This window comes from Acomys minous, assembly GCF_964271855.1.
Source record: "Acomys minous genome assembly, chromosome: 6".
Taxonomy (NCBI): domain Eukaryota; kingdom Metazoa; phylum Chordata; class Mammalia; order Rodentia; family Muridae; genus Acomys; species Acomys minous.
The window spans coordinates 120,814,451-120,839,168 of NC_140487.1; the positions used below are offsets into that span (position 1 = coordinate 120,814,451).

Genomic DNA, 24,718 nt, shown 5'->3' on the forward strand with positions numbered 1-24,718 from the left:
CACGCTTGGCTTCAAGGCGTTTTATTTTTCTTCTCTTTTCTTAAAAATAAAAATACTAGTTCATTCTAACAGTACCTTTAAACATCTCTCAAATATCCGCCCTCTGCCCTTTTCTTGGAGACAAGGTCTCAGAGACTTTGAAGGCCTCGAACTTGCTGTGTTGCAGAAGATGGCCTTTGGTTTCTGAGCCTCCTGCCTCTGTCTCCTGGGATTACAGATGGGCAGCAGGCCTGACTTCTGCAGTGCTGGGTCTCAAACCTGAGGCTTTGTGTAGATCAGGTGAGCAGTCTACAGACTGAACCTCTCCAAGGGGTTTTAAGAGCATAGGGACCAAAGACATGGAAAGTAACTCACAGGTGGAGACATGGAGACAGCCAACAGAGGCACAGGAGAAGACTCAATACTGCCAACTCAGAGACAAGTGTGAGCAGCAACCCTGCTGAGACACCTGCTCCGGCGGCAGGCTTAGAAGACAAAGCCAGCTGCTTACTATGGTGTGTGGCACAGCAGCTACCCCCAAAGCCGTGACTCCTGCTCTGAATGAATGAGCAGGCAGACTGGGGAGAAAGGCTCCACCTGAGCCACGCAGGTCAAACACAAACTGCCCCCCCACCTTCCTAGGAACAGATATGTAACGTGTTGCTATAGAAAACACACAACACATCAACCCAGCAATCCAACTTTTAGAAACTGACTCTGAGGACAGTGTTTGGGGGCTACGAGAGGAAAGTTACAGAGGATGCTTGGAATGTGAAAAGCTGTGAGCAACTGTAATGGGCGAGGCAAGTATATTATGGCCTATTTGTAACATATTACATGAACATGCAAAATAATTCGGTTTTGGAATGGAAAGGTGCTTTAAGGTGAGATGTCAAAGTTTACTTGGGGCTATAAGTGCAGCTACCAAGCAGAGCTAGGTTTGGTTAGGATACCTGAGCCTCCCCCCCCCCCCCCCCCCGCCACAGATGCTTGCACACATACACGCACACACATTTACACATGCCCTATTTATGTGACACTCATATACATGCACATATTTGAACGTCTATGCATGTGTACATACAGACATGCAGGGAGGTGTCTGCTGGGTTAGACTAGTAACTTCTGGTGATTATTAACAATTGGTTACACTAAGTTCTGTTCTCTCTCCTGAGACAAGGAGGAGGGGAGAGAATAGCAGCACCTATCTGCATGGTTTGCTGCAGAGATTAAAGCCCTAACAACCAACAGTGCCCGAGGCTTCAAGTAAATACACCGCATGCTTTTTAGAAACCATGATGATTCAGGAAGCAGTTGAGCTCAAACAGAGACAAGTCTAAAGTACACTCACAATGAAACCACAGATGAGTCCAGGCTTTCATTGTACAGCACATGGACTACGTGACGTGGGGGAAAGAGCGGCTCACTGGCTTTCTTCTGGACAATCAGAGGGGAGTGACCATCACTACCTATGTCTCCTCCCACAGCCTAGCCAGGCCCTGCCTTCCCCTGGACACAGTGAGGAGGGCCATGGATGTGACTGTGCCAGGCTGCAGTTCCTCCCTGGCCCAAGAACTTACTCTTACCTTACTGTCACACTTTCTGACCCTGAATGGCAGGAAAACATCTGTTCCTCCTATGGGAGCCAACCAGCTCAGGATGATGTACTCTAACAGGGGAGCTGGAGGTGTTGGCAGGCCCAACAGGGACCCGGGTATCCATGGTACAGTCTTTAAGGGGTCCCCCAGGGAAGGCATACATTGCAAATGCACACTGTAAGAATAGGCAAGAGCGCATGCAGCTTGCCTCCCAGCATGCTCCAGGCCCAACCTATCAGCAAAGGGAGAAGTGACATCTGGAACTGGTTTTGAGCCTCTCCAGCTGCAGATCCATGAGGCTGAAGGGGCTTATGGCTGTCCCTTCTGATTCTCATCAGGGCAAAGCACAAGCCAGCAGACAAGCTGGTTCAGAGACCAAGTCAACCTTGCTTTGAAATGCTCTTCACTCCCTGATCTCCTCTGAAAGAAGAATTAATGGTCCAGGTGGAAAGAGATCAAAATGAAAGATAAGGGCTCGGGTCCTCTCAGGTGTATTTTGAGGTTTCATAGAGATCAGATGTATCTTGGGTCAGAGTGGACACCAAACCTTCCCAGCACCTGTCCTCTTAGGAGACTGAATTCATTTGGATTGTTGGCCTGGGGAAGGGGAGGGGTTTGTCTCAACAGGCCTGGTTGGGGGGGGCAGGGGGGGAGACACATGCAAATTATGTTAGAAACGTCTTAAGAGGCAGACATAGGGGTAAGATGCTAGACCCTGCCAGACAGATGAGGCAGTAAGCAAAACCTCCCAGATCTGGTGCCAACCACTGCTCACACCCAGCATGTGCCTTTCTAATTGGTTCCCTGTGCATGGGCACACACACAGGCTTGTGAGCAAGACAGAGAGGTCAGCAGTAGACCCTGCCCTCCTGCCCAGGCCTCCCTGTAGCTCAGAGAGCAGCAGGTGCAGCCACACTTCCTCGGATACCTAAGCAGGGACACAAAAGCTCTGTCCCACCTCTCCCCAAAACCGAGGTTTTCTTTTTTCTTCTGGACCCAGACACAGAGAGCAGACACTAAAGGCAAGCACGTGGCTGTCTAATGACCAAGTTCCTTGGGGAGGGAGGGGCACAAGCAAGTCTAGAGCAGCTATGACACTGACAAAGGGTGAGTCACACCAGAGGCCAGAAGTGACTCTTTAGTCATAGCTCTTCAATGCTCCCTTTCCAAACCATTGCCCAGACCAGGGAGCAGGGACCACGTTTCCCTCTGTGTGTCACATAAACCATTGAGGGCTTTCTGGTGTTCTGACTGCAGATTTTTGCAGATAAGAATATCTATAAAGCCTAGTTAACATCTGGCTAACTCACGGCATCTCCAGTGATTAGTAAACAGAACCAAAGAGATCCAAAGAGCAGCAGAATTTCTTCATACAATTTGGCCTCACTTGCATGCTGAAGAGACACATGTAGTTTGAGTTTAGCAATTGTGTAATGGACTCCAGATGACAATACCCGCCATGCTGGAGTCACCACCGAATCTCTTGAGGCCTTCAGAGCACCCTGACAGTGGAGCAGGACTAACGAAGGACCCAGAAGCCTCAGGCTTGCTGACCCCTGTGTTTCTTTTCCTACCTTTTTCACTCAGGCCCACAGCACCAAAATAAATAGAGCCTACCCCCACCCCACCCCCGGCCTCCCAGAGAGATCACAGCATGCTGAGCATGTCTGACCCAGCACCCTATGCAGAGGCTTCCTGTGCCAGCTGTGTAGCAGCTGGAACTCCCAGGTGATGAGCAGATAAAGATGATGTTCTAGAAGGTAGAGCAGAAGCACGGCCAGAGCGTGGCCACCTGATTTCTGGACATGAGCCACAAAAGGCAGCGTCCCTCTGCTCTGGAAATGACAGAGACACAAAGCACCGCCAAGGTCCTCATTCTGGCTAAGGGCTGGGCTGGGCTGACAAACAGGATGAGACTATTCTAATCTACTTTCTCTCCTAGGGCCTCTGAACACAGGTAGCCCTTCCTTTCTGGCCACATTAATCAAATCCTCGTCTGTCTGCACATCTGTTCAATTCACGGTTTCTTGTGAGAACTCAGACTGTGGCCTTGCTGGGATATCTACTTCCCCACACCCCTCCTGGTGAGGGGATAGAGTTCCTTTGAGGCCACCTGGAACAGTAGGTCGTTCCACAGGGCAGCCTTCCACCTGCCCTGATCAGCACGGGGGCTTGGCCTCAAAGAGCCAGGAGAGCAAGATTATTCCCTGCTCTGAGCAGTGGGGCAGCTGGGAGGGGAGCTAGAACCATCCTGAGGCTCGGCAGTACTATGAAAAGATACAGCATCCAGGCATCAACCACTCTGCCACCAGCACAGCCTCCTAGGAGACGGCTAGGTTTCCTGTTGTGTCAGCCCCGTTTCCTTCAGCAACATTATACTGCAAACAGAGAGCCGCTCCGAAGAAAGCACCGTGGTGTCCCATTTCTGGGCTGGGGGCCGGGGGAGGGATGGAGGCAGACTGCCTAGCTGCTCCAGAGGGGAACATTCTGGCACTGTAACCCCCTCAAAGTGGCTCTCCTTCCCTCTCCTCAGACCTGAAATGCTGTTTGAAGAAAGGCAGCATGTGGGCTTCCCTGTGTGACCTCGGATGGGCAGGCTCTGAATGGCAGCTGGGCCTATTACATGCCGTGTGAGAGGGTTAAGCAGGACAGCCTCAACTCTTTATAAACTTTTGCCCTGTGGATATGTACTCATTGGCGGCAGTACAAGACTCGAGCTGTATTACACGCCTTAACGATATGGTTCAACTGTCGGTCAGGCTTGGGCCTGGCAACAGGCCAGACCGCAATCAATGGGACACAGAGCCTCCCCCTTTCAGATCATCACGAAGGCTCATATTATCTCCTTTTCGTCGTGCTGGTTAGATTTATGGAGCAGAACCCTGAAGCTGCATTCCTCGGCCCGGGCCGGCCCACGCGGCCCTCCCTCCCTTTGTTCGGTACTGTAAGCGAGCCGTGCTTCGGAGGACTACAGGGTTGTTAGTTCAGGCCCTGACTGTTTGCTCATGACTGAAATGAAGAGAGTTCAGTGGAAGGGCAAAAGGACAGCCCGAGTGTAAACCCCGTCCCAGCAGGCCCTGGGCCCCTATATATAGGCCCCGAACTGCTCTTCAATGCACGACTTCACTTTGTTCTCACAAAAGCAAAATCTTCAGTCCGATCCCTGGCAAACTTCCTGTAAAACAGCCACCAAGTCGTCGTGCATTTGAACCTCCACTTGAACTCAGCTAGGCCATCACGAGGGGGCATAGCCTATCTACAGCCATCTTCCAGTTTCCTGGTTCCATAGGAGACAGGAGCACAAATGCTGACTATTCGCTGATCGTACTTTTAATACTAAAAAAGCAAACTTAGTTCTCAGGGCTTGACTATGAAAGTGGGATGTGTGTGTGTGTGTGTGTGTGTGTGTGTGTGTGTGTGTGTGTGTGTGTGTGTGTTGAGGGTCTACCCATGAGGAAAGCCCTCCTTGCCTGGCTCAGCAGTGATGGAGAATGCACACAAACTGAAAAGGAAAGCTGCGCCCCTAAGTCCACCCTGGTTCTCCCACCAGTCCACCGGGAACCTGGGCTCCTTGCTCATCTGCTGCCCTGTGTGATGAGACTGCCAGGTTGAATTCTGGAGGTCGGCAATGGTTACTAGACCTTTTCTAATCAGGGTCCAAGCATAAAAGAGAGAGGAGCAGGAGGCACACGGAGGTGGGGAAAAAAAAATCTAATGTCAAGACAGCACAAGACCAGGCAGGAAACCTTTGAGAAGATACTACTGAGTGGACAAACCTTTACAAAGCCTAAATCATCTGAAAAGAAAAAAACAGACCCCATACCAGTGACAGCATGCCCACAGGCATGTTTTAACTCTAGATTGGGCTAAGACTCCTCAGAGAAGGCTACTGAAGCCAGGACTTTGCTTAAGCTGAAGCTGCTGGCTCCCTCATTCCAAGCAAGCCTCGTATTTCTGAGGGACACTCTAGATTGCCCTCAAAGGCAACTGAGAGACTGACAAGCCAGTGAACCTGTCATTCCAAAGCCCAAAGCACCTTTTCAGGGGTCCATGGGCAGTGCCTGGATCACAGAAAACTGTCTCTTGCTCTTTACAGTCCCACTTGTCTGGGGCAACTCTTTTGCATATTCTTTATTCTGGTTCATTAAACATGTTACTAAGAATCATGTGAGCCAGAAAACAAGAAGCAAAAGAAAGATAGGCTCATCAAGGAAATTCTCAAGAGAAATAGGTAATCTGTGGGACTTGCCTCCACTTGCTTATATAAGTGGCCCAGTTACCCTCAGCCACAAGGACACCTCAGGTCTCCAAGGGCAGTCAATAGAGCACTTGCCCCACATCGTCACGTGGGTCATGTCAATATAGTTGGAGTGAATTCAGCCTCCTTTAGATATCATTAGGTAATATAAAGTTCCCTGGAGACTTGACTGGGCCCACAGTGAGACTCCATGCATCAAGAGTCTGTGGAGCATTAAAATGTGTAAAATTGGGCCTATCACTGAGAATTACCCCATCATCAGTCAACACTGACCTGGAGAACTTATAAGCAGTGGACTCAATGTCTCCACTTCCTGTTGGACCATTTCTATCCTAAGATCAGTTTTATGACAATATTCCAGGGACATCTAATCAAAACCAAACAAGGAGACCAAACTCTGAAAATGCATAAGTATAAGTTGCTTATATAGGAACATAGCAACTGATCCAAATGGCACAAGCCCCTCCTGCAGACTCACCACTGTCCACCTGCCTCTCCTGGTTGTGTGTGGGTTCCCTACTCTACCAGCTCCTTAACGTAGCCACTTATATCACCTACATGGTTAGGATAAGAGGCACTGCTATGATTTGGTTTTGGGGACCAGAAGGAAACAGATTTGGGATTTGTTTTCCAAAATACACACATGCATTCTTGCTGAAGATGACTCTCAAGGTCTTTCTTTTGTTTTGATATTGACCTATTGACCAAAAGCTTTAAAAAAAATTAAAAACTCCTTTAAGCACCTCTTCAAGGAAGGAGCCTGTGGGAAGCAGTCTATTTATAGCAGGCTCCTGGGTCTACATCTTATGTGGGCTGCAGTGACCCACCCCACTGGTCTGAGCTACCCTGGTGTGTCTGCAAATTTCCCAGAGGTGAACTCTAAGGGAAGGCTGAAGCAGTGATGGGCAGGCTGGGCCAATGACTCAACTCTTCTGGGTGATTATAAATAACCAGCTTACGGGGAGGTCAGTCCAGCTGGGGACAGGACTAGAGCCACAGCTGCTGAGGAATGCTTTAAGTACCCTGCATCCCAGACTGATTTAATACCTTTGCTTTTAACAGAACAATACTGAACTTTTATATCTTGCATGGACTTTCTTCCCAATACCCAGAGAACCAGCTCCTGGAAGAAACCCTCTCTCTGACGTTCCTCCAGGGAACTCAATAGGTGTTTACTATGCCACACACACATGACCAGGACACAGATGATGCTCTGCCCTTTGCCACTGGAGAGAATGACCTGGGAAGGGGGTTGGAGTAGTCAAAAGCTAACTGCACACGCCTGCAAACAAAGACTGGGGCTGGGATTTGGGTCCCAGGATCTGCAACCCTGTTGTCATGGCCAGAGCCCTCCGTGCAGCCGACACCCAGTAGGAACATCCACATAGGCTATTTTGATCACAGAGATCTGAGTCAAGGGGGACAGCAGAGTATGAACTGCTGTCACTTTAACACAAAAATTCAGTGTGATGTTCCAAGCTATCCTGTCAGCTTTCCCACTGTAATTTGTGAATAGCAACCCTACGAACCTGTCTCTGAAACTTAAAATCTGTGGTATATTTGACTTTGATAAACCATTTTTGTCTTCAAACTGTCATCAGATAGAACACTTTGTATTTACTGCATGGTCCAGAAGAAGCCCAGAAAAAAAAAATGCCTGGCCTGAATGCCTTGTCCCAAGAGCTGCCTCCCTTGCCTAATGTCATTCAGAATTCCCTAGGAGGCTCAAGAGGTGACAGGTTCAATTTCTGGGAATAAGCCAAGTGGGAGGATGAAGTTTGCAATGAATTGGGAATGAACATTTATGGTTTAGAGAAAGTTCATCTTCAAGAGCTCAAAGCGTTAGAATAAGCTGTCCACCATCTCCATTCTGCAAAAATTATGAACAGGGGACAAGATAGGAATGTTTTTAAGGAGCTAAACAGACTGAGGAAAAATAAAAGTCTTTCCTCTGAAACACTTAACCTGGAACGTGAGGTATGCTGTTTTGCTTTGTTTTTAAACAGGTATTAGGGACCCCAACTGACAAGACAGTACAGTTGGGAGAGCGTCTAGACAGATTCAGATGCACAGGCCCTGCTGGAGGGGAATCTGGTTGTACAATTAAAAACCCTTACACAATACTGAGCTGTAGATTGCCATGCGTCTGGAAAATATAACCATTTTTGACGAATGCCTTCCTAACCATGTAATGCTTTTAAAGCTGCTTATTCCAAGAGCTGGATATGCAACAGTGACCGAAAACAGTCTGTCAGCTGTCACAGGTCGCATGCCCTGCCCACATTTCCATAAGCACTCAATCATTCTTGGTTGCCCTGCCCCCAGCAGACAACAGATGCCAGTGTTTGGAGACATTTGCCACAGAACTTTTACCCGACGAGCCTGGCCCCACGGCAGATTTCCATGTCATGTGGGGCTTTGGCTGAACTCTGCTGGAACCCCAAAACATCTCACTTACAGCACACACTAGCAACAGCTTGGGGTCACCTGCTCATCACAAGTGGCTTCAGGGCAGGTCCGTGGCCTCTGCACACCTTCTCCAAGGTGGGCTGCGAGCCCAGGTGGGACCGGCCAGTCAGCAGTACTCACCACTTTCCCAGGCCTGATTCAACTATTGACTTTATGGGACAAGAACAAGAAGGACAAAAGCCAAGCATGATAGAACTTCCTCCCAAGCTTCACAGCAGAGTGAGGAGTCAGCCAGATTTCAGACCCACACTCTGTTCCTTCCCCTCTGCTCCATCTTCCACAGTCAGGAAGGGCCACTGAAGGAAATACTGTTGCTTGAGCCATAACTGTGAGGGACATGCTGGGCTGGGTGGTTTACATACGTTATATAATTCAATCCACATCACCACCCACTGAGGTAGGTATTATTATTCCTCATCGTTTTGAGTCAAAGCAATCTCACCTTTGATTAAGTAAGAGTGGGAACAGGACACTGATTCAGTCATGGGCCCTCCGCGGGGCCTAGGCCACCGACGTCTGGAAAGCACCAGGGCCTAGAGCCTGTTCTCCTTTCTCACTGGCTGATACATTTCTGTCCGGCACCAGGAAGAACCTGTGGTTTCATGTGCTTCCCACATCTCCTCCTGAGACAAGCCCTTCTCTTTGAAGAAAGACCTCTTGCCCTCCAAGTGTCAAGATAAGAAAACTTTCAGCAACTTCCCTTGCAAACTACAAAACGCCCATCAGCACCCAGGATCTAACTAAGTCACTCGCCAGCTGCCAGGCTCTCTGAATAGCTTTTATGGTTCAAGGAGGGGTGGTGACAGGGCCATGTCACTACCATTGGGTGTGCTATTTCTTTCATGTTCCTTGGATTTGACAAGAGCCTTCTACAACCTGTTTCTTTACAACACACAGAAAGAAAGATTAAAGAGCAATACCAGACTCAAAGCTGGGGTCAGACTGGCAACAATCATTTGGAGAAAAGGGCCACGGGCTGCCTTCAGAGACGTCCCAAAGTCGCTGTGATGGTGATCTCAGATAATCCATGTAAAGCACAGAGAACTGGGCCTGGGTCACAGGCAAAGCTTACAAACGCTAGCAATGTCATTAAGCATTAACACATCAAATGAGTAATGACAATGTGAGCGGAGATAATGTTCTGGGTTTCAGGAAACCACCTCATGCCAGAGCTACTAGGAAAAGGACAGCACTAAGGATGAATAGATTAGCATCAAGTCTGCATTATACAACTTTTGATGATACATGGCAGCTCTAGTCACAGACCCCCTTCAAAGGTGAAAGGAAGACGTTGCACATGGCACACACCCAAATGGATAAAGGGAAGGTGTCAACAAGTTTTAGAAGCCAAAAAGCAGATGGACACCTGGTGATGAAATGTAAGCCCAAAGGAGGATAAGCCACAGAGCAGTGAGCTAATTAGTATGGCAGAACTTTCTAGATTTCAGAAAGATGAAGGCCCTAAGGAGGCCTGAAGGCCTGGGTATAAAGGAGGAACAGGGAGGTGTGTGTGTGAGGTGGTGAAAGGAGGAGGACTGGGCCAAAGGCTTATGAGGAAGAGTTGGATGCACACATCCTGGCCTGTCCCTCCTTGGTGGTAGAGCTTAGCTGATGGGTTCCACCAGGTCATCATCACATGACACTCCAGAGCCCTGTTCAGCCTTAGACAGAGGGTGGATAATCACCAACATCTAATGACTGTTTATTCAGAAAAGAACAGGACAGGAACAAATAGAAACAGAAGGAAAAAGCTCAGAGCAGGGGTAGGGCAGGAGTTCTGGGAATGATGGAGAGAATAGGCAGACCATAGGGAGGATCACTCCATAGGGAGGAGCAGCCATAGGGAGGGCCACTCCATAAGGAGGGCCACTCCATAGGGAAGAGCAGCCACAAGGAGGACCATTCCATAAGGAGGGCCACTCCATAGGGAAGAGCAGCCACAAGGAGGGCCACTCCATAAGGAGGGCCACTCCATAGGGAGGAGCAGCCATAGGGAGGACCACTCCATAGGGAGGAACAGCCATAGGGAGGACCACTGCATAAGGAGGGCCACTCCATAGGGAGGAGCAGCCATAGGGAGGACCACTGCATAAGGAGGGCCACTTCATAGGGAAGAGCAGCCATAGGGAGGACCACTCAATAAGGAAGGCCACTCCATAGGAAGGACCACTCCATAGGAAAGACCACTCCATAAAGAGGATAAGGAGCTAGGTCTAGGGAATTCCCCACTAGAAAGAATGAATCTGACAACCATCTAAGTTGTTTTCAAATGCACAGAGAAGAGTTTGTGGGTAAATTAGCAATAGGCAGATGAGAATTAAAATATAGAATATCCATGTAAGGATGTATCCAGAAGATGCAGACAGAAAACTAAACAAACGGCAATACTAAAGGCAGCTACAGACTTGAGGGCAGTGGGGGAGGGAGTTGGGGACCACAACAAACCAAACAACCTAAAAAGGGAACAGTAATAGTTTAGTATGTGGCATCCCTGGGAACACCATTTACATAGTCATAATGTAAAAACTGAACATTGATTTATCAGAGCAGAGTGAGAGAATTATATTGAAAGTAAGAAGGAATATGTGTATCTCAATAGAAAGCCCAATGGGGTGAGGCCCTAGCAGTTTGCTTGTTCATTCGTTTATTTTAGAATTACAGAGACAGATGCCTCCAAATTGAAGAAACCATAAAAATGCCAAGAGGGTGTTGCAGAGGGCAATCTCTGTGTAAAACATCCTCCATCTTCATCAGAGAAGCTGCAACAACTCCCAGAAGACCTTTGAGATGAGGCTTGTCGAGTGTGCTATTCCCTCATAGGAAGCATAGGGGGTGGGTGGACCCTCCCCTCATCCTAGCCATGCTCCTCTGCTTCCCAGCTAACTGCATGTACTTCTGCCCCAGTGGCACGAAGCCTCTAGTCTCAGAGGTGCTAGAACATATCGACTGTTGAGGGCACCAAAGGGGCACTCGACCTATGCAGCTCTGGGAAGTATCATCATCCGGTCCTTCCGTGGGGCTTTCTGATGGTGTAGGGTCACCCATGCCCCTCCTGTAAGTGACTCGCCACCCACGCTCTGCAAGCCCAGTACAGTCCGAGCCGGACTTTAGTGGACTCATACTGTGGTTTGCTGTTGGTATCCTAGAAGGAGGGGGTGGACATTTGTTTGCACCTCTCCAAGGAGGGAGTTCACGCAACAGGGAGGCTGCCCCTTGAGAACCAGAGATCACAAACAGGGAAAGGTGTGCGGAAAACTGCAGGGTGAGCCTCGGGGACATTAGAAAGTCTTTTGGCTTAAAAAAGAAAAAGCTAAAATGCTTAAGCTTGTGGTGGCACTGCTAGTAATCCTGACCTTTGGGAGACAGAGGCAGAAGAACCTGGAGTTCCAGGCTAGCCTCTGGTAAAGAGTGAACCTCGAGTTCCAGGCTAGCCTCTGGTAAAGAGTGAATGTGAGGGCCGCCTGAAATGAATGAGACACTGCCTCAAGCCCCCCTCATCCCAAACACACTTCCTTAAGAAATGTGTTATAAGAAAACACACTTATAAATCATAGGATTCAAATACTGTTCTTAACAACTGCAAAGCAGATAGTATTTACTTAGTAAACATGATACAAATAACCGAAACATCAAAGAATCATGTTAACTTTAAAGACAGTGGCAAAACGACTTGTTTTGAAAGTGCTGCTGAAAACCTGGAAATAAAGGAGGTGGGGGAGACACCTACACCTGCCCCTGGCTGCCATCCAATCACTAACAAGCATATTTTAGGCACCTGGCCCTTACTTTGGTGAACCTGTATCTACAGGGCGCTGGAGATGGCTCACTGGTCAAGAGCACCAGTTACTCTAGAGGAATTGGCTTTGACTTCCTGCGCCCACACAGCACCTCACAACTGTCTGTAATGCTAGTTCCAGGGGCTCCAGTGGCCTCTTCTGTCATCTGTAGGCACCAGGCATGCATGAAGTACACAGACATACATACAACAAAACATCCACACATGTAAAACAGACAGACAGACAGACAGACAGACAGATAATAGCATTACCATACAAGCTAAGGGGTTTGGTGATGCTCTCCTGGAAGACTTTTTAGAGCAGTTCAGCCTCAATTGTTCAGCTAATCTCACTTAATGCCTACTGCACGCATAGAAAGAAGAGTTCAATAGTCAACGTCTATTGCCAATTTGCAATATTACGAAGCAACTGTATCTGGAAAATCAGAAATCAAGAACTGGTAAACCTGAATTAACGGGGCCCCCAACAGTTCAAACAGCCACAAAAAGACAGCGAGTTTCCAATCTTCTCTCTAAGCAGCGTGTTCACCCCTTAATATACTTCCCTCATGCCGTGGTGACCCCAATCACAAAATTATTTCATTGCTACTTCATAACTGTAAATTTGCTACTGTTATTAATTATAATGTAGATATCTGATATATGACAGGGTCAACATCACCAGGTTGAGAGCCACCAGTCTAAGGGATAGAAAAGCACATGTGACAGGTTGGTTAATTCTGCAGTAGGAGATGGACAGGTGTCAGCTATCCCCACCCACATTGTGCCTCTGGGGTCAACTGGTGAAATCTGGGGAACCCATGAGCCCTGCCCTGGCCATTCTGCTTTACTGGGCAAGGCTAGTTGGATTCTAGCCAGTATCCTCAGGACCCAGGCTCTTCATGAGAAGAGGTGGGGCTCTGTTCTGCCTCTTTGAAGTTTTCTGTGGTTGCTGGGATTTTATGATATGACCTGGGTCGCCCCTGCTATTATCCATGTTTGAAGTCTGTTTGGGGAAAATGTACCAGGAGCTGACTCCAGTGTGAACAGAGAGCAACAGCCTCATAAAAACAGCCTTCCTCCAGGAGTTCAAAGGGCTTATCCAAATGCTGTGGGCTGGCCCTGCTCCACCAGCTTCAGTTGGGTAGGAAGTTATGGCGTGGACAAGTAAACTCTGGAATGGAGACATGGTCCCTCCATCACCCTGAAAACAGTTGGAGCTCTGCTAACCCAATCCGGTCGCCTTCTGACAGGATGGGCCTGGGCTCTCTGCCCAGCACTTATGCAGCCAGAATGGCATTGGGCAGGTTAAGGTGAAGGACAAAATTGGGTAAATTATTTTAAGGGGTCTTCGGTACAAGATACAATCTTCCCAATCATTACTTTGAGAAACCTGGTAAAATTAAGGACAAGCCAGGAGGGCTGCCAATGGCTGGCAGGAGTCCAAAGTAGAGCATCGCATTACCTTTGCTGCCCTCGCCTCTTCCAGATAAATAATCCGCCATCACTGAGATGCGCTGTTCATTAGCAAGAGGATGATCACTGCTGTATGCCATGGAAATTAACCAGGTACAGGTGTACCTGACACCAGGAAAGTGTCTGCAGAGTCACCAAAGGGGAGGTGAAAGGATTGCTGTACATTTTTCCAAATCCCCATGAGCCTTGCTTAATTGAAAACAGCTGCAGTCTATGTTGCTCCAACGTACACTCTGTTGGGGGTTCTGGAAAACGCCACTGTACACTCATTGGCAATTACCAGTATAAAGCTATTGTGTACTATAGTTCATATAGAAGCACATGAATATGTGAACAGGGCTGTTATAGAGCTGGGGCTCCCCAGTGGTCCCCACTCTGAAAGGCCCCTCCCCTTTATGCTCAAACCTGTACTAATTGAAGCATTTCCCACTCCGCATCTAGTCCGCTCAGGATGCTGACTGGGAACACTGTCAACTGGTGCGATTATGTAAGTCCTCTATGGGCAGACAGCTTCTCCCAGCGTATACTGCCACAGAAAATGTGGACCTGATCTGATTTTTATTCTCCTCTCATAATCCAGATTAGTGAGAAATGTATCAAGACTATGTCTCTGGAAGGTGTTCTGGGAGGGGAAGGAAGGCAAACTGCAATGCCCGAACCCACCGCAAGCTCCTAGCCCTTCACCTCTCCTACCACACAGCCAATCTCCACTCTGCCGGTCTGCAGCTGGGATTCAGTCTTCCTAGTTCGGAGTCTGCAGCTCTCGGGAGAGAGGCTTCCAGCTCCACCTTGAGCCACCCCTTAAGGAAGATTCCAGTCTCACCCCAGGCAAAGATGCCACCGCAGTCAGGACTCAAGGCGCAGGACAGGCATTAGAACCTAAAAGCAGTGTCTCCCAGGCCTTGGCAGCGGACTCGCCCAGGCAGTCAGCGGCTCCCTGCCCGCCCTGCTTTAGGCACAAAGCACAGACCTCTCTCTGGAGGAACTATGGACATTGCCTGACGGGAAGCTCACACTGAAGACCTCGGCTGTGAGCCCCGAGAACACACTGAACCCTGGCGAGCTGGACCACAGTGGCCAGATTGTTAACTCTCAGACGGCAGAGTGTCCCAGCCTGAAAACCAGCAGTTTCCTCTGTACAGGTTATACATGGTGCGACTCAGGGCCCAGGCCTGGAAGTCTTCTCTCTCTTTCCCGAGTTCAGTTGGTTTTTTGCTTTGGGGGCAGGAGCGTGCTGTTTCCATGAAGTCAGTCATCCTGGCATGCCAAAAATGGCAAAAATTAGATGCTCTCCTTTCTAGAAACGATTATAATGTACCATGACCAAAAAAGTGGTTTTTTTCTCCTAACAGATAATCTTGCATAAAAATGAGTCATGGGATTTCAGAAATGGAAGGCTTTTCTCAAATACGTGTGAGCACGAACACACACACCTTGCCTTTCTCTCGCAGCAGTAGCGCTGAGCTTTCCATAAGTCATGCTATAATGAGGACGGCATTGTCTGGGGCCTTTTGAGTGAAGGGGAGTGGAGGATTTAGAGTTCAGCAAGAGGGAAGAAGTCTGTCTCAGAAAATAAGATTTCTCTACTTGTGTTCCTGCGAGAGAATTTTAACTTATAAGGCATGAAGGCCTGTTAAGATGTTTCTTAAAAATATCTTCTCCTGTAATTCCCTCAGCCTGAGTTCAGACCGGAGTGAGGCAGCCACTGTCATTAACACAGCTCCTGGCATCACTTCTAGGGTAGCTTGGGAAGACTGAGGGATGAGAAAATGACCTGGCCGCTTCCATCCCTGCTCCTGAGAGACCCGCTCTAGAAAGATGAGGAAGTGAGGGGCCATGGCTCTGACTTTGCAGCCATGAACAGTAGACAGATGAAGTGGCGGCCATAATGTCCACTGTGCCCCATGGGCAGCAGAGGAGAGGCCGGACAGTGCCCTCCCTTTGTTTGGATATGGTAATGATGTTCTGGCTTCACAGAAATGAGGTCCCAGTCATACTGTAATCACGCCCCACTGCAGCAGAAGGGTATTAGGCTGACCCACAGAACCACTTAAGCCAGAGCACAGTACCTCACAGCCAAACACAGAGAGCTTCAGCGCTCTGTTAATATCCACATCTGCAACCCCACTCCCAGCTTATAGGGCTCATCTGGAAGGGACATGCTTGAACTTAAACAACTGAGGGTGGGATGCTGAGTAACCCAGTGCATCCACAGGAGTGATAACTTTCCTGGGTAGCGAGTGAAAATACTTCCTTCTTAAAACAAACACGGAAAAATGCATAAAATTCACCCACAGCCTAAAGACCAAACAAGAACTGGGGAAAGAGAGAGTCCTGTGTGTTTTTCATGGACGCCTTCACTCCGTTAGGCTTTGCTGTCTGGGAAGTCCCTAGAGGCTCAGGTCAAACCAAGCCTGCTGCACGTCTCAGTGTGACACCAAGTACAAGGCAGGACTACCACTGCGGGGGAAGTGCTGGAAGCAGTTCCTCCCCACTCCTGAGAGCCAGAGGGAAGCGCAACGCTGTACAGAAAGGGTTCTAGCTTAGGAAAGGCCACTTGGTTTCCCACCAACAAGCCATTTATACCTTTTGGGCAGTGTCTTGGGAGTGTCTTTACTGAAAAAGTCACAGGCGCCCCATATAAACCCTCCCTGCAAAACTAACCTGGGCTTATTCACAAGCTTCCCAGCGACTGGGCTCTATCCCTGGGCTTGGTGCAGGGCCTGAGATTCCTGAGCATCAGGCCTGATGGCTATATTCTTAAACACTGATCAATCATCATATTTCAAATGCCCCTTCCTACTTATCTAACTTAAATAACCAGATAAGCCCAACACTCCTGGGCTTTGCTAAATGGGTTTAAATATTTCAAGTTCTGCCAACTCCCTTTCTCCTGCCTTTTGGGGTCTTGAGTAGAAAGGTGAAGAGATATTTTGGAGGAAACCTCAGTGCCTAGCTTCATAAATCTCTGTCTGCTACTTTCCCAGCATGCTGTGCTGCCAAGAGTCCACAACACAGAGAAGTGTGGGCCCAGACAGGCACTGCTGTCTTCACTAATCTCTTTCCAGACATCCCCCTCAGTACCAGGGCATTCAGGCAGAGAACCAGGCATGCAGATGGCCAGCTGCCCTGTTTAGCCTCGTCTGCTTAAAGAGAGCCAGTGGCATCTCATGTAGCATCAATGGCACTGCAAGCATCTGTGCCATTTTCATAAACTTTACTTGAGAACAGACAAATGTGGCCCACTCCACGTAGACTAGAAGACGCACCCTGAGCCAGCAGAACACTGCCTTGGAATAAGCTTCCTGTTTCGGTTCCAAACCACACATACTTGCAGAGTTAACAAATGCAGCAGGGGATATTGGTCTGTAACATGGATGCAGGGCCAGAGGCGCTGCTGTCCTCAGCCCTCTTCGCCCCCTCCCCCACCTGCCTTCCTAAGGGCCGTTAGAATGCAGGGGAACACTGGAAGGAAGTTAGGTGGTTGTCTTTTTGGAATGCCCAACAATAGGAACTTGGAACTATTTTCATCTGAAAGGACATAAGGAGGGGGTTCCCTATAAATAAAATCATGCTCAAATAAACATGAGGAAGAGCCAGTGTTTCCTGTAAAGCTACTATGCAGATGGATTACTGGAAGGAGTATTCTTTCACAGTTTTATGACTTGCTTCGCTATCATCTGTTCAAAAGTTGGGTCATTTGAAATGTACACGGCTGAGATCTAAGCCTTCAATGGGATGAAATATGGCAAAGGAAGCAGAGAGTCTTTTCCAAGTGCAGACTCAGGCAGAACTCTTGGACTCTTGGGTTCTGTTCCTGGCGAGCTCTCTGGGCTCAGGTCAGTTTTCGGTCAGAATCTCACTTTTAATCCCTTCAAATCATTTGTTAGTCCCTGTTGTCTAAACAGTGGGGGAAACCCTGAGTAACACCCCTGGATCCTGTTCAATCAACGGGGATGGCTGGAGATGGTTCCACCTCACTTCCAAGAAGCCCGGGTGATTTATCCCTTGGGTAGCATCAGGATGTTCTGGAGAGACGTCGGCATTATCAGAGCAAAGCCCAAAGACAAGGACACATTTCTCCACCTGCAGGGAGCTCTGCGCATGACCTGAAGATGACATTGTCCAGCCTTACTGTAGCTCTTCATGGCTTCTATGTTAAAGTAACCCTGGTTGGGCTTCACACCCTTGGGAGGGAGACTTAATAGACAGGTATAACCTAATCTCTGATTTATAGATGGAAAATGCCGAGGTGTGGACAGGCTAGAGATCAAACCAACGAGTCAGGGTTAGTAAGCAGTGGGGTTAGGACTCTGCCCTGCTGTTTTCTGGGTCAAGTGCTCTGCTCGCTGCAACACATGGCTTCTCATTAACCTGGACCTAGACAGACACGCAGAGGGAGCCTGGAGGCCAGGCTACTGCTCGCCCTTCAGAAGACACTACTCCACCTTCTCAGTACAGTAGACTGAGTTGCTGGCCTGTGGGCATGGCTGCTGTGACTTCCTAGTCACTGGCTCCCAGGAGCAGAGAGGACTGATCCAAGTGGGTAACTCCTGCTTTGAGTGGCCTATGTTCACAGGCCCTTCACTTAGTTTTCTGGCTTGTTTCTAGGCGGAGAGAGTATCCAAGCAGGACACTCCACTGCAGGGGCTCGGCTGGGGTCAGGGGCTAAGCTGCCTGAGACTGGCTCTACTGTCACTAGCCAGTTGTGTGGCTGTGGACAAACTGCAAGGCTTTCTGAACTCTCTGTAAGTAAAGCTCAATGCTGAGTGAGACTGGCCAGGTGGAGGCCTCTAGATAACGCTTGGAACTCTGCAAGAAGCTCATTCTAGTTGGTCTGCTCTGCCAGGTTCCCGTTTGAGACTTCTTCCCTTTGCCTGGTCAATGCGTAGGAAAAAATTTACATCCTGACTCCTCCGGCCCTGGACCAGCCATCCCCCACCTTGCACTCTTCTTGCTCAGTCCCATCACCACACCATCCCTACATCACTTCTTGCTCAGTCCCATCACCACACCATCCCTACATCACTTCTTGCTCAGTCCCATCACCACACCATCCCTACATCACTTCTTGCTCAGTCCCATCACCACACCATCCCTACATCGCTTCTTGCTCAGTCCCATCACCACACCATCCCTACATCGCTTCTTGCTCAGTCCCATCACCACACCATCCCTACATCGCTTCTTGCTCAGTCCCATCACCACACCATCCCTACATCGCTTCTAGGCCATCTAAGCATCATTCTGCAAATAATGATTTATAGTGTTGTTTGTGTCTGTTGCCCAGATTAATCCTAAGTGTTCCAAAGCTAGGGGTAGCTGCATTTCCTGCTGTATTCCCGGTCTAGAGTTCATAGGAAAATTTCAATCAACATTTACTGACTGGAAATGAATGAGTGTATGACAGACACTGGATGGCACTAAGTCAAACTTTCTGTGGAAATGTTGGATGACTTGTAAAAAGGACAATAATATTTCTATTCCTATAGCAACCATGGTGACAGGATCTGTACTCCTAGAAAGAATACAAAGTGTCCCAGAGGCTCGCAAACCGATGCTGTGCAAAGGTCAAACCATTTCTTTTAGTCAACACTCTAAGCCTTTGCAGCATGGAAACCATCTTTTAAAGATTTCAAGGTTTAATCATGTGTATATGTGGGGAGAGAGTGTCTGTGCACGTGTGAGCTCAAGTACTTATGGAGTCCAGAAGGTCACACCCGGAGCTGGAGTTACAGGTGGCTGTAAGCCATCTAACATGGTGCTGGGAAGTGAACTCAGGTTCTTTGCAAGAGCAGTGCATGGCTTTTACCCACTGAGCCACTTTTCCAACACCTTAACAAAAAAAATTTTTTTGAGTAAACATACCAATCCCTTGATATTTGGTATTTTAACAAATAAAGAATAGTTCTTTGAGAATGTTTGGGGGTCTTCAGTTGTACTTATACTGTATGCTGAAGGAGACTTCTTGGGCTTTGAGCAGAAATAAAGAACTAGCTGGAAATACTTTGGAGGTCTCTCGACTGTCTGTCCATCGTCACTAATACACACATGCCTCAAAATAGGCCCTAGGGCTGTTTTAGCTTTGAATCTGAGACTAGAGTGTCACTTAACCTTTAAAGTAAACTCTGTAGGCCTCACCCCCTTACTTTTCGCCCCTCTCCCCAGCAGCTGCTTCCAGAGAGAAGACATTCTGGCAAGCACTTCCCCAACTGCAGCAGTAAGTCTCTGATCATGGCATTCCTTTTAATTGGGGTTGATTTCACTTTGAATCTCACTGAAGAAGCAGCAAGTGCGGGCCCGGCCCACCCAGCTTCTGATCAGGTCCAGTGAGTGCTTCACCTGGAGAGCATCAACTATGCAGGCTGCAGTGAAGTCCCTCGGGCGCAGTGGAGCCCAATGGGCACAGCAACCCTCCCTGTCTCTTTGGAGAAGGGAAGCTAAAACAGACCATTAGCCAAATACCTAAGCCCAAGTGGCTGGGTTCTGTGGGATCTGGCAGCACATGGGCCATCTCTGATTCCCAGGCCTAGCTGGTGTGGAGACAGACAGCATCCTGCAGCAGAACCACCAAGCTGCTTGTAGGAGTGGGGACGCTCCTTTTCCCAAGGCTGGAGGGCTGGCTGGCATTTTTTTTTTTTTTTTGACTAGAAGGAAACCTAAGAAGGAACAACCCATGTGGTGACCTGCAACTGCATGTATCCTAGAACAGCCTCGGGTCTAGCAGCAAGGACCACCCGCCTTCAGTGAGCCTATGGACATGAGGGAACCTTATGATGACAAAATCCTAGACTTGACCTCTCTATCTACATCCAATGCAGTACTATCTTATCTATTTATGAAAAAAAATTGCCACTTTTTGTGTAGGTGGGTGGAGGGAAAGCAGGATTCATGCAGCCCAGGCTGGCCTTGAACTTCCTGTGACCTTGAACTCTTGGTTCTTCTGAGTTTACTTCCCCAGTCTGGAATTTCAGACATATGCTATCCCACCTTCATGCCATGATGTGCCTCCTTTTCATATATGTATTTTTTTACTGCACAAGTTAGACATTTCTGCTACGTGTATGTAAGTTAAACAGCATAGAACTTAGTCAGACAGTTTATCATTAAACACAGCTCTACGGACTAGAGAAGCCTCAGATCTGAACCATGACACTGACCTGGGACCACTGAGTGTGGCCGTGTCTCTCACCGCCTGGGCTGTTTCAGATGCAAAATCCAGGGCACCTGCCACTGGCTTGGTCACAGTGCCCACGAGTCCCTTGCCAAGGCCAGATATGAAGCCGCTAACACCTCCTTCTGTTTTCACACCTTCCACTGTTGAGGTTATAACACTGGTCAATCCACCAATGATACCTAGTGAGAAATACAGACCAACAAAATCAAACAGGATTTCAGTCACCTGGTGAAGGATAAAACCAAAAGTGTTTCAAACCAAATCCCTAGTTTGTGCATCTAGAATGACAGACAGCCTGTTGGTTTCTAATCAGCCCACAGTCAAGGGATCCAGGGGACTTGTCTAGAAGTCCAGTATCAGAGGACATCGTACCAGACTGTGAGTTAGAAGGAACATGCGTCCTGGATAATTTAAAAACAAGAAACAAAACACTGGGCTGGGGATCAAGAGCTTGGTGAAGGGAGTACCTGCCTCATGCACAAGGCCTGGACTCAGTCCCCACCCTATATAAGGCCAGGCACAGTAGCACACACTTGTAATCCTAGCACTAGGGAGGTGGAGACAAGAGGGGCAGAAATGCAAGGTCATCTCTTTTTATGGTTGTTCGAGACAGGGTTTCTCTGTTTTAGGCCTAGCTGTTCTGGACTTGCTTCCTGAGTGCTGGGATTAAAGGCATGTACCACCACTGCCTGGTACAAAGTCATCTTGAATTCAGCTACATATTAAGTTCAAGGCCAGCCTGGAATAAATGAGACCCTGCCTATAAACAAACAAACTAACTAACTAACAAATGAATAAGAAATCATCAATCCATTAGTGGGAAATTAACGATGGCCCCCCTTTTTTTCCTATTCTAAGTCTTTAGCAGCGTAGGGCAATAAAGAGAGGTTTGAGATCCCCTGGATGTAAGGATAGCTCCCCACACGGTTGAGTTTTCCATGACTATGGTGAGATCAGCCAATACCACCAAATGTTTGACAGGGTTTGTGTAATACTGCATGCTTTGCTGAGACCATTAGAGTAAATGATGAAGAATTCATTAAGGCACCCCAAATAGCTGCCAGGGCTAAGCAGAACCCTGGGGGTTGTGTCAAGCTTAAAAGACCAATCTAAGTGGAAAAAAAAGGGCATTCAACATTTAAAAAGCTGACTGCAATGGTTGAAGCAGGCCCAGAAGTGGCCACAAGTTGGCAAAGGCTAGCGAGGCCGCAGGCACTGCAGGGAAGAGGCGGGCCTGTGTAGAGAGCATTTCCAGGACTTGGGCCAGGGACACTCACAGTATGTTTACCCTCTGACAGTTGGGGTGTGAGGAAGCTCTCTGCACTCTTCAGCTCTTGTGAGACAAATTGGTAAGGGAAACCAGTTGGGAGAGAATATACTAAGAATCCATAGCTGTTTCTTTCAGATTCAGGGTCCTTTTGCTCTAGTGAGGCAACAAGCCTAGCCTAACCTTCAAACAGCATTCCTGGACCAACAACTAGGACTTAAAGAGGTGGGCTTCAATGGACCCAGGTCAAGCAGTTTTTTTTTTATTCATTTAGTGTGTGTGTGTGTGTGTGTGTGTGTCCGTGTGTGTGTGTATATGTGTGTGTGTGTGTGTGTGTGTGTGTGTGTGTAGACAATTTGCAGGTGTCAGTTCTCTCCTTCCCCCATGTGGGTCGTGGCTATTGAACTTAGCTCATTAGGTCTGGCTGCAAACATCCATCTGATCTACCCCAGGACTTCAGCTTTAAAGGAAGGACACTGGATGGGTTCTGGTCTTATTATCATGTGAGTCTTTTCTTCCTAAAAGAGTCACCCCTTCCATACTGCCCAGTGCTCCACATGACCTCTCGGATGAGGTGGGCACTGGTTCTGGGCTCCGATTGGCCTAAGTGGCTTCTGGAGGGGCTGTGTATTACATTGGGACAATCCGTGATTGGAGGTGACCCTGAAGCTGTGAACAAATCATCCAGATTCTTAGGACATGGTTGTGTTCATTCAAAAAGTGAAGTCAGCCGCCTCTCTCTGAAGATAGGATGGCAACTACATGCAGCAAAGATTTTCACATTGATTAAAACCATCCTGTAATAGTTACTACATTACCATTACGGCTAATAAAGATGATTAAATCTTTACTTCTGATGGATCATTCCAAACTCCTCTTTAAAATTTTTTTAAACTATTTATTTATTATGTATACAAAGTCCTACCAGCATGTATGCCTGCCCACCAGAAGAGGACATCAGATCTCATTATAGATGGTTGTGAGCCACCATGTGGTTGCTGGGAACTGAACTCAGGACCTCTGGAAGAGCAGTCAGAGTGTTCTTAGCCTCGGAGCCATCTCTCCAGCCCCCAAACTCCTCTTTTAAAGTCTATAAACAGACTAATTTGGCCCGGCTCTACATCCGGCCTGATGCTTGGGAGTCACTCGCCCCCTTTACAACTGATGAGCCAAAGACATCTCCCAAACCTCCCGCGGTAAGAAACACTGCACCCTAAGCTTAGGACCAGTCGTGCTTATAACATCAGAAAATATTATCTCCCCTTCTTTCAAATACAGACAGTTGTGACTGACTGTCTAGGGTGTCTAGGGGACTGTCATGGTGTCGAGGATTCCTAGGATCTGGTCAAACCTGCTAGCCATCGCTGAACATGTGCCTAGCCCAAGGGACTCTTGATGGCCCTCGGTCCATCTGACAGTGAGCCATACACCATTGGCCATATGGCTAATGCCATATGTACCTGCAGGTACTATGAGCAGGGAGTACTGAGAGCAGGTATGGAGGCAGCACTTAGCTCTGTGTGGCTGAAGAACCAAGTGATTGGGGGACACTGGTAGAAAAGTTGACTGGGCTTTACTTCCAAAGGCTTTGAATGCCACATTTAGAATCTGCTGAGAAAAAAAAATGCAGTAAGAGGAAATGAGTGAGAGCTGAAAGAAATGCAGAGATGACACATGTCTGCCATCACCTGCTGTGCAGTTACATGCTTTGTAACCCTGCGTCATAGAGATGCAGAAATACCAAGGCCATATGCCCAGCAGCCACTTTTACATTTCCTTTTGAAGGAACAAGTGGCAAGCATCAGGCAGTCATGTGTATGGGTGTCTGTGCATGCATGCAGAGGTCAGAGGTCAAATTCAGGTGTCATCCCTCAGGAGTTGTTGGCTTGCCATTGTTGAGTGTGTCTTTCACTTGGTTGGCTGGATCTACCACGTCTGGCTTCTGATGTGAGGGCTGGGGATTACATTCAGGCCTTGTGCTTGCCCTGCCAGCACTTCAACTGGGCCATTTCCTCAGCCCACTGAGGGCGCTCTTAAAGCAGAAGGGCCAGATCCTAAGAGGAGACTGGTGCACTGCCCTTGCTGGAAACTGGGAGGAAGTACAATTGATGTGCACAGCATCCTGAAGAGGGACAAAGATTTCAAGGAAAGAGCAGGTGGCTAGGTGGGATCACCAAGACACTTTGCCAGGACTCCACTGCTGCCATCTTTTCCCCCACTTGCACTGAGATGCGTATATAAAGGCACTTATGAGGGCCCATGGCAGGAGGAATATTCTTCCTTAGCCTAACTGAAAGAGACTCACCATGAGCCAGGCCATGGATGCCAGCCACGAGGTGCTCCCCACTGGTGGCTGCATGGTATCTGATGTACTCTCGCTCTGACTGGTGCCGATTGTCCATCGTCTTCCCCAGGCCATCTGATAACGTCCCTGCAAACTAGAACAAATTAAAACAGAAGGAGGAGTTTTAAAGCCTCAGCATTATTTTTGCGAGTAAGTAAATACCACCCCTTGCTCTTAGCTAGGAGTCAGTAAATTGTGATTACACAGAAAGATTACCTGCTGAGTCACATACACAGTCTGGCCCAACAGAGCAGCTCTAAAACTCTGGGTGGCATACACCGGCAAGCAAGAGGCAGAGCTGCTGCAAGAATCCTCTCAAAGCATTTACACATGTGTTCCACACTACAGGCTGAGCAGCCCAAATCCTCTCTACAC

At 48.3% G+C, this 24,718-nt stretch overlaps 1 protein-coding gene across 6 annotated transcripts in view; it reads right to left on the bottom strand.

Annotated features, from left to right (window-relative positions):
* The window catches only part of VPS13D (vacuolar protein sorting 13 homolog D), a 229,158-nt gene that overhangs the window by 23,319 nt on the left and 181,121 nt on the right, over positions 1-24,718 (bottom strand). For all 6 annotated transcript variants that reach the window (XM_084787200.1, XM_084787199.1, XM_084787198.1 and 3 more), the window contains 2 exons: positions 24,305-24,437; positions 20,716-20,911 (listed from right to left, as the gene is read on the bottom strand). In XM_084787200.1, coding sequence (XP_084643326.1) covers positions 20,716-20,911; positions 24,305-24,437 — 329 coding nt within the window. The remainder of the gene's footprint in view (positions 1-20,715; positions 20,912-24,304; positions 24,438-24,718) is intronic.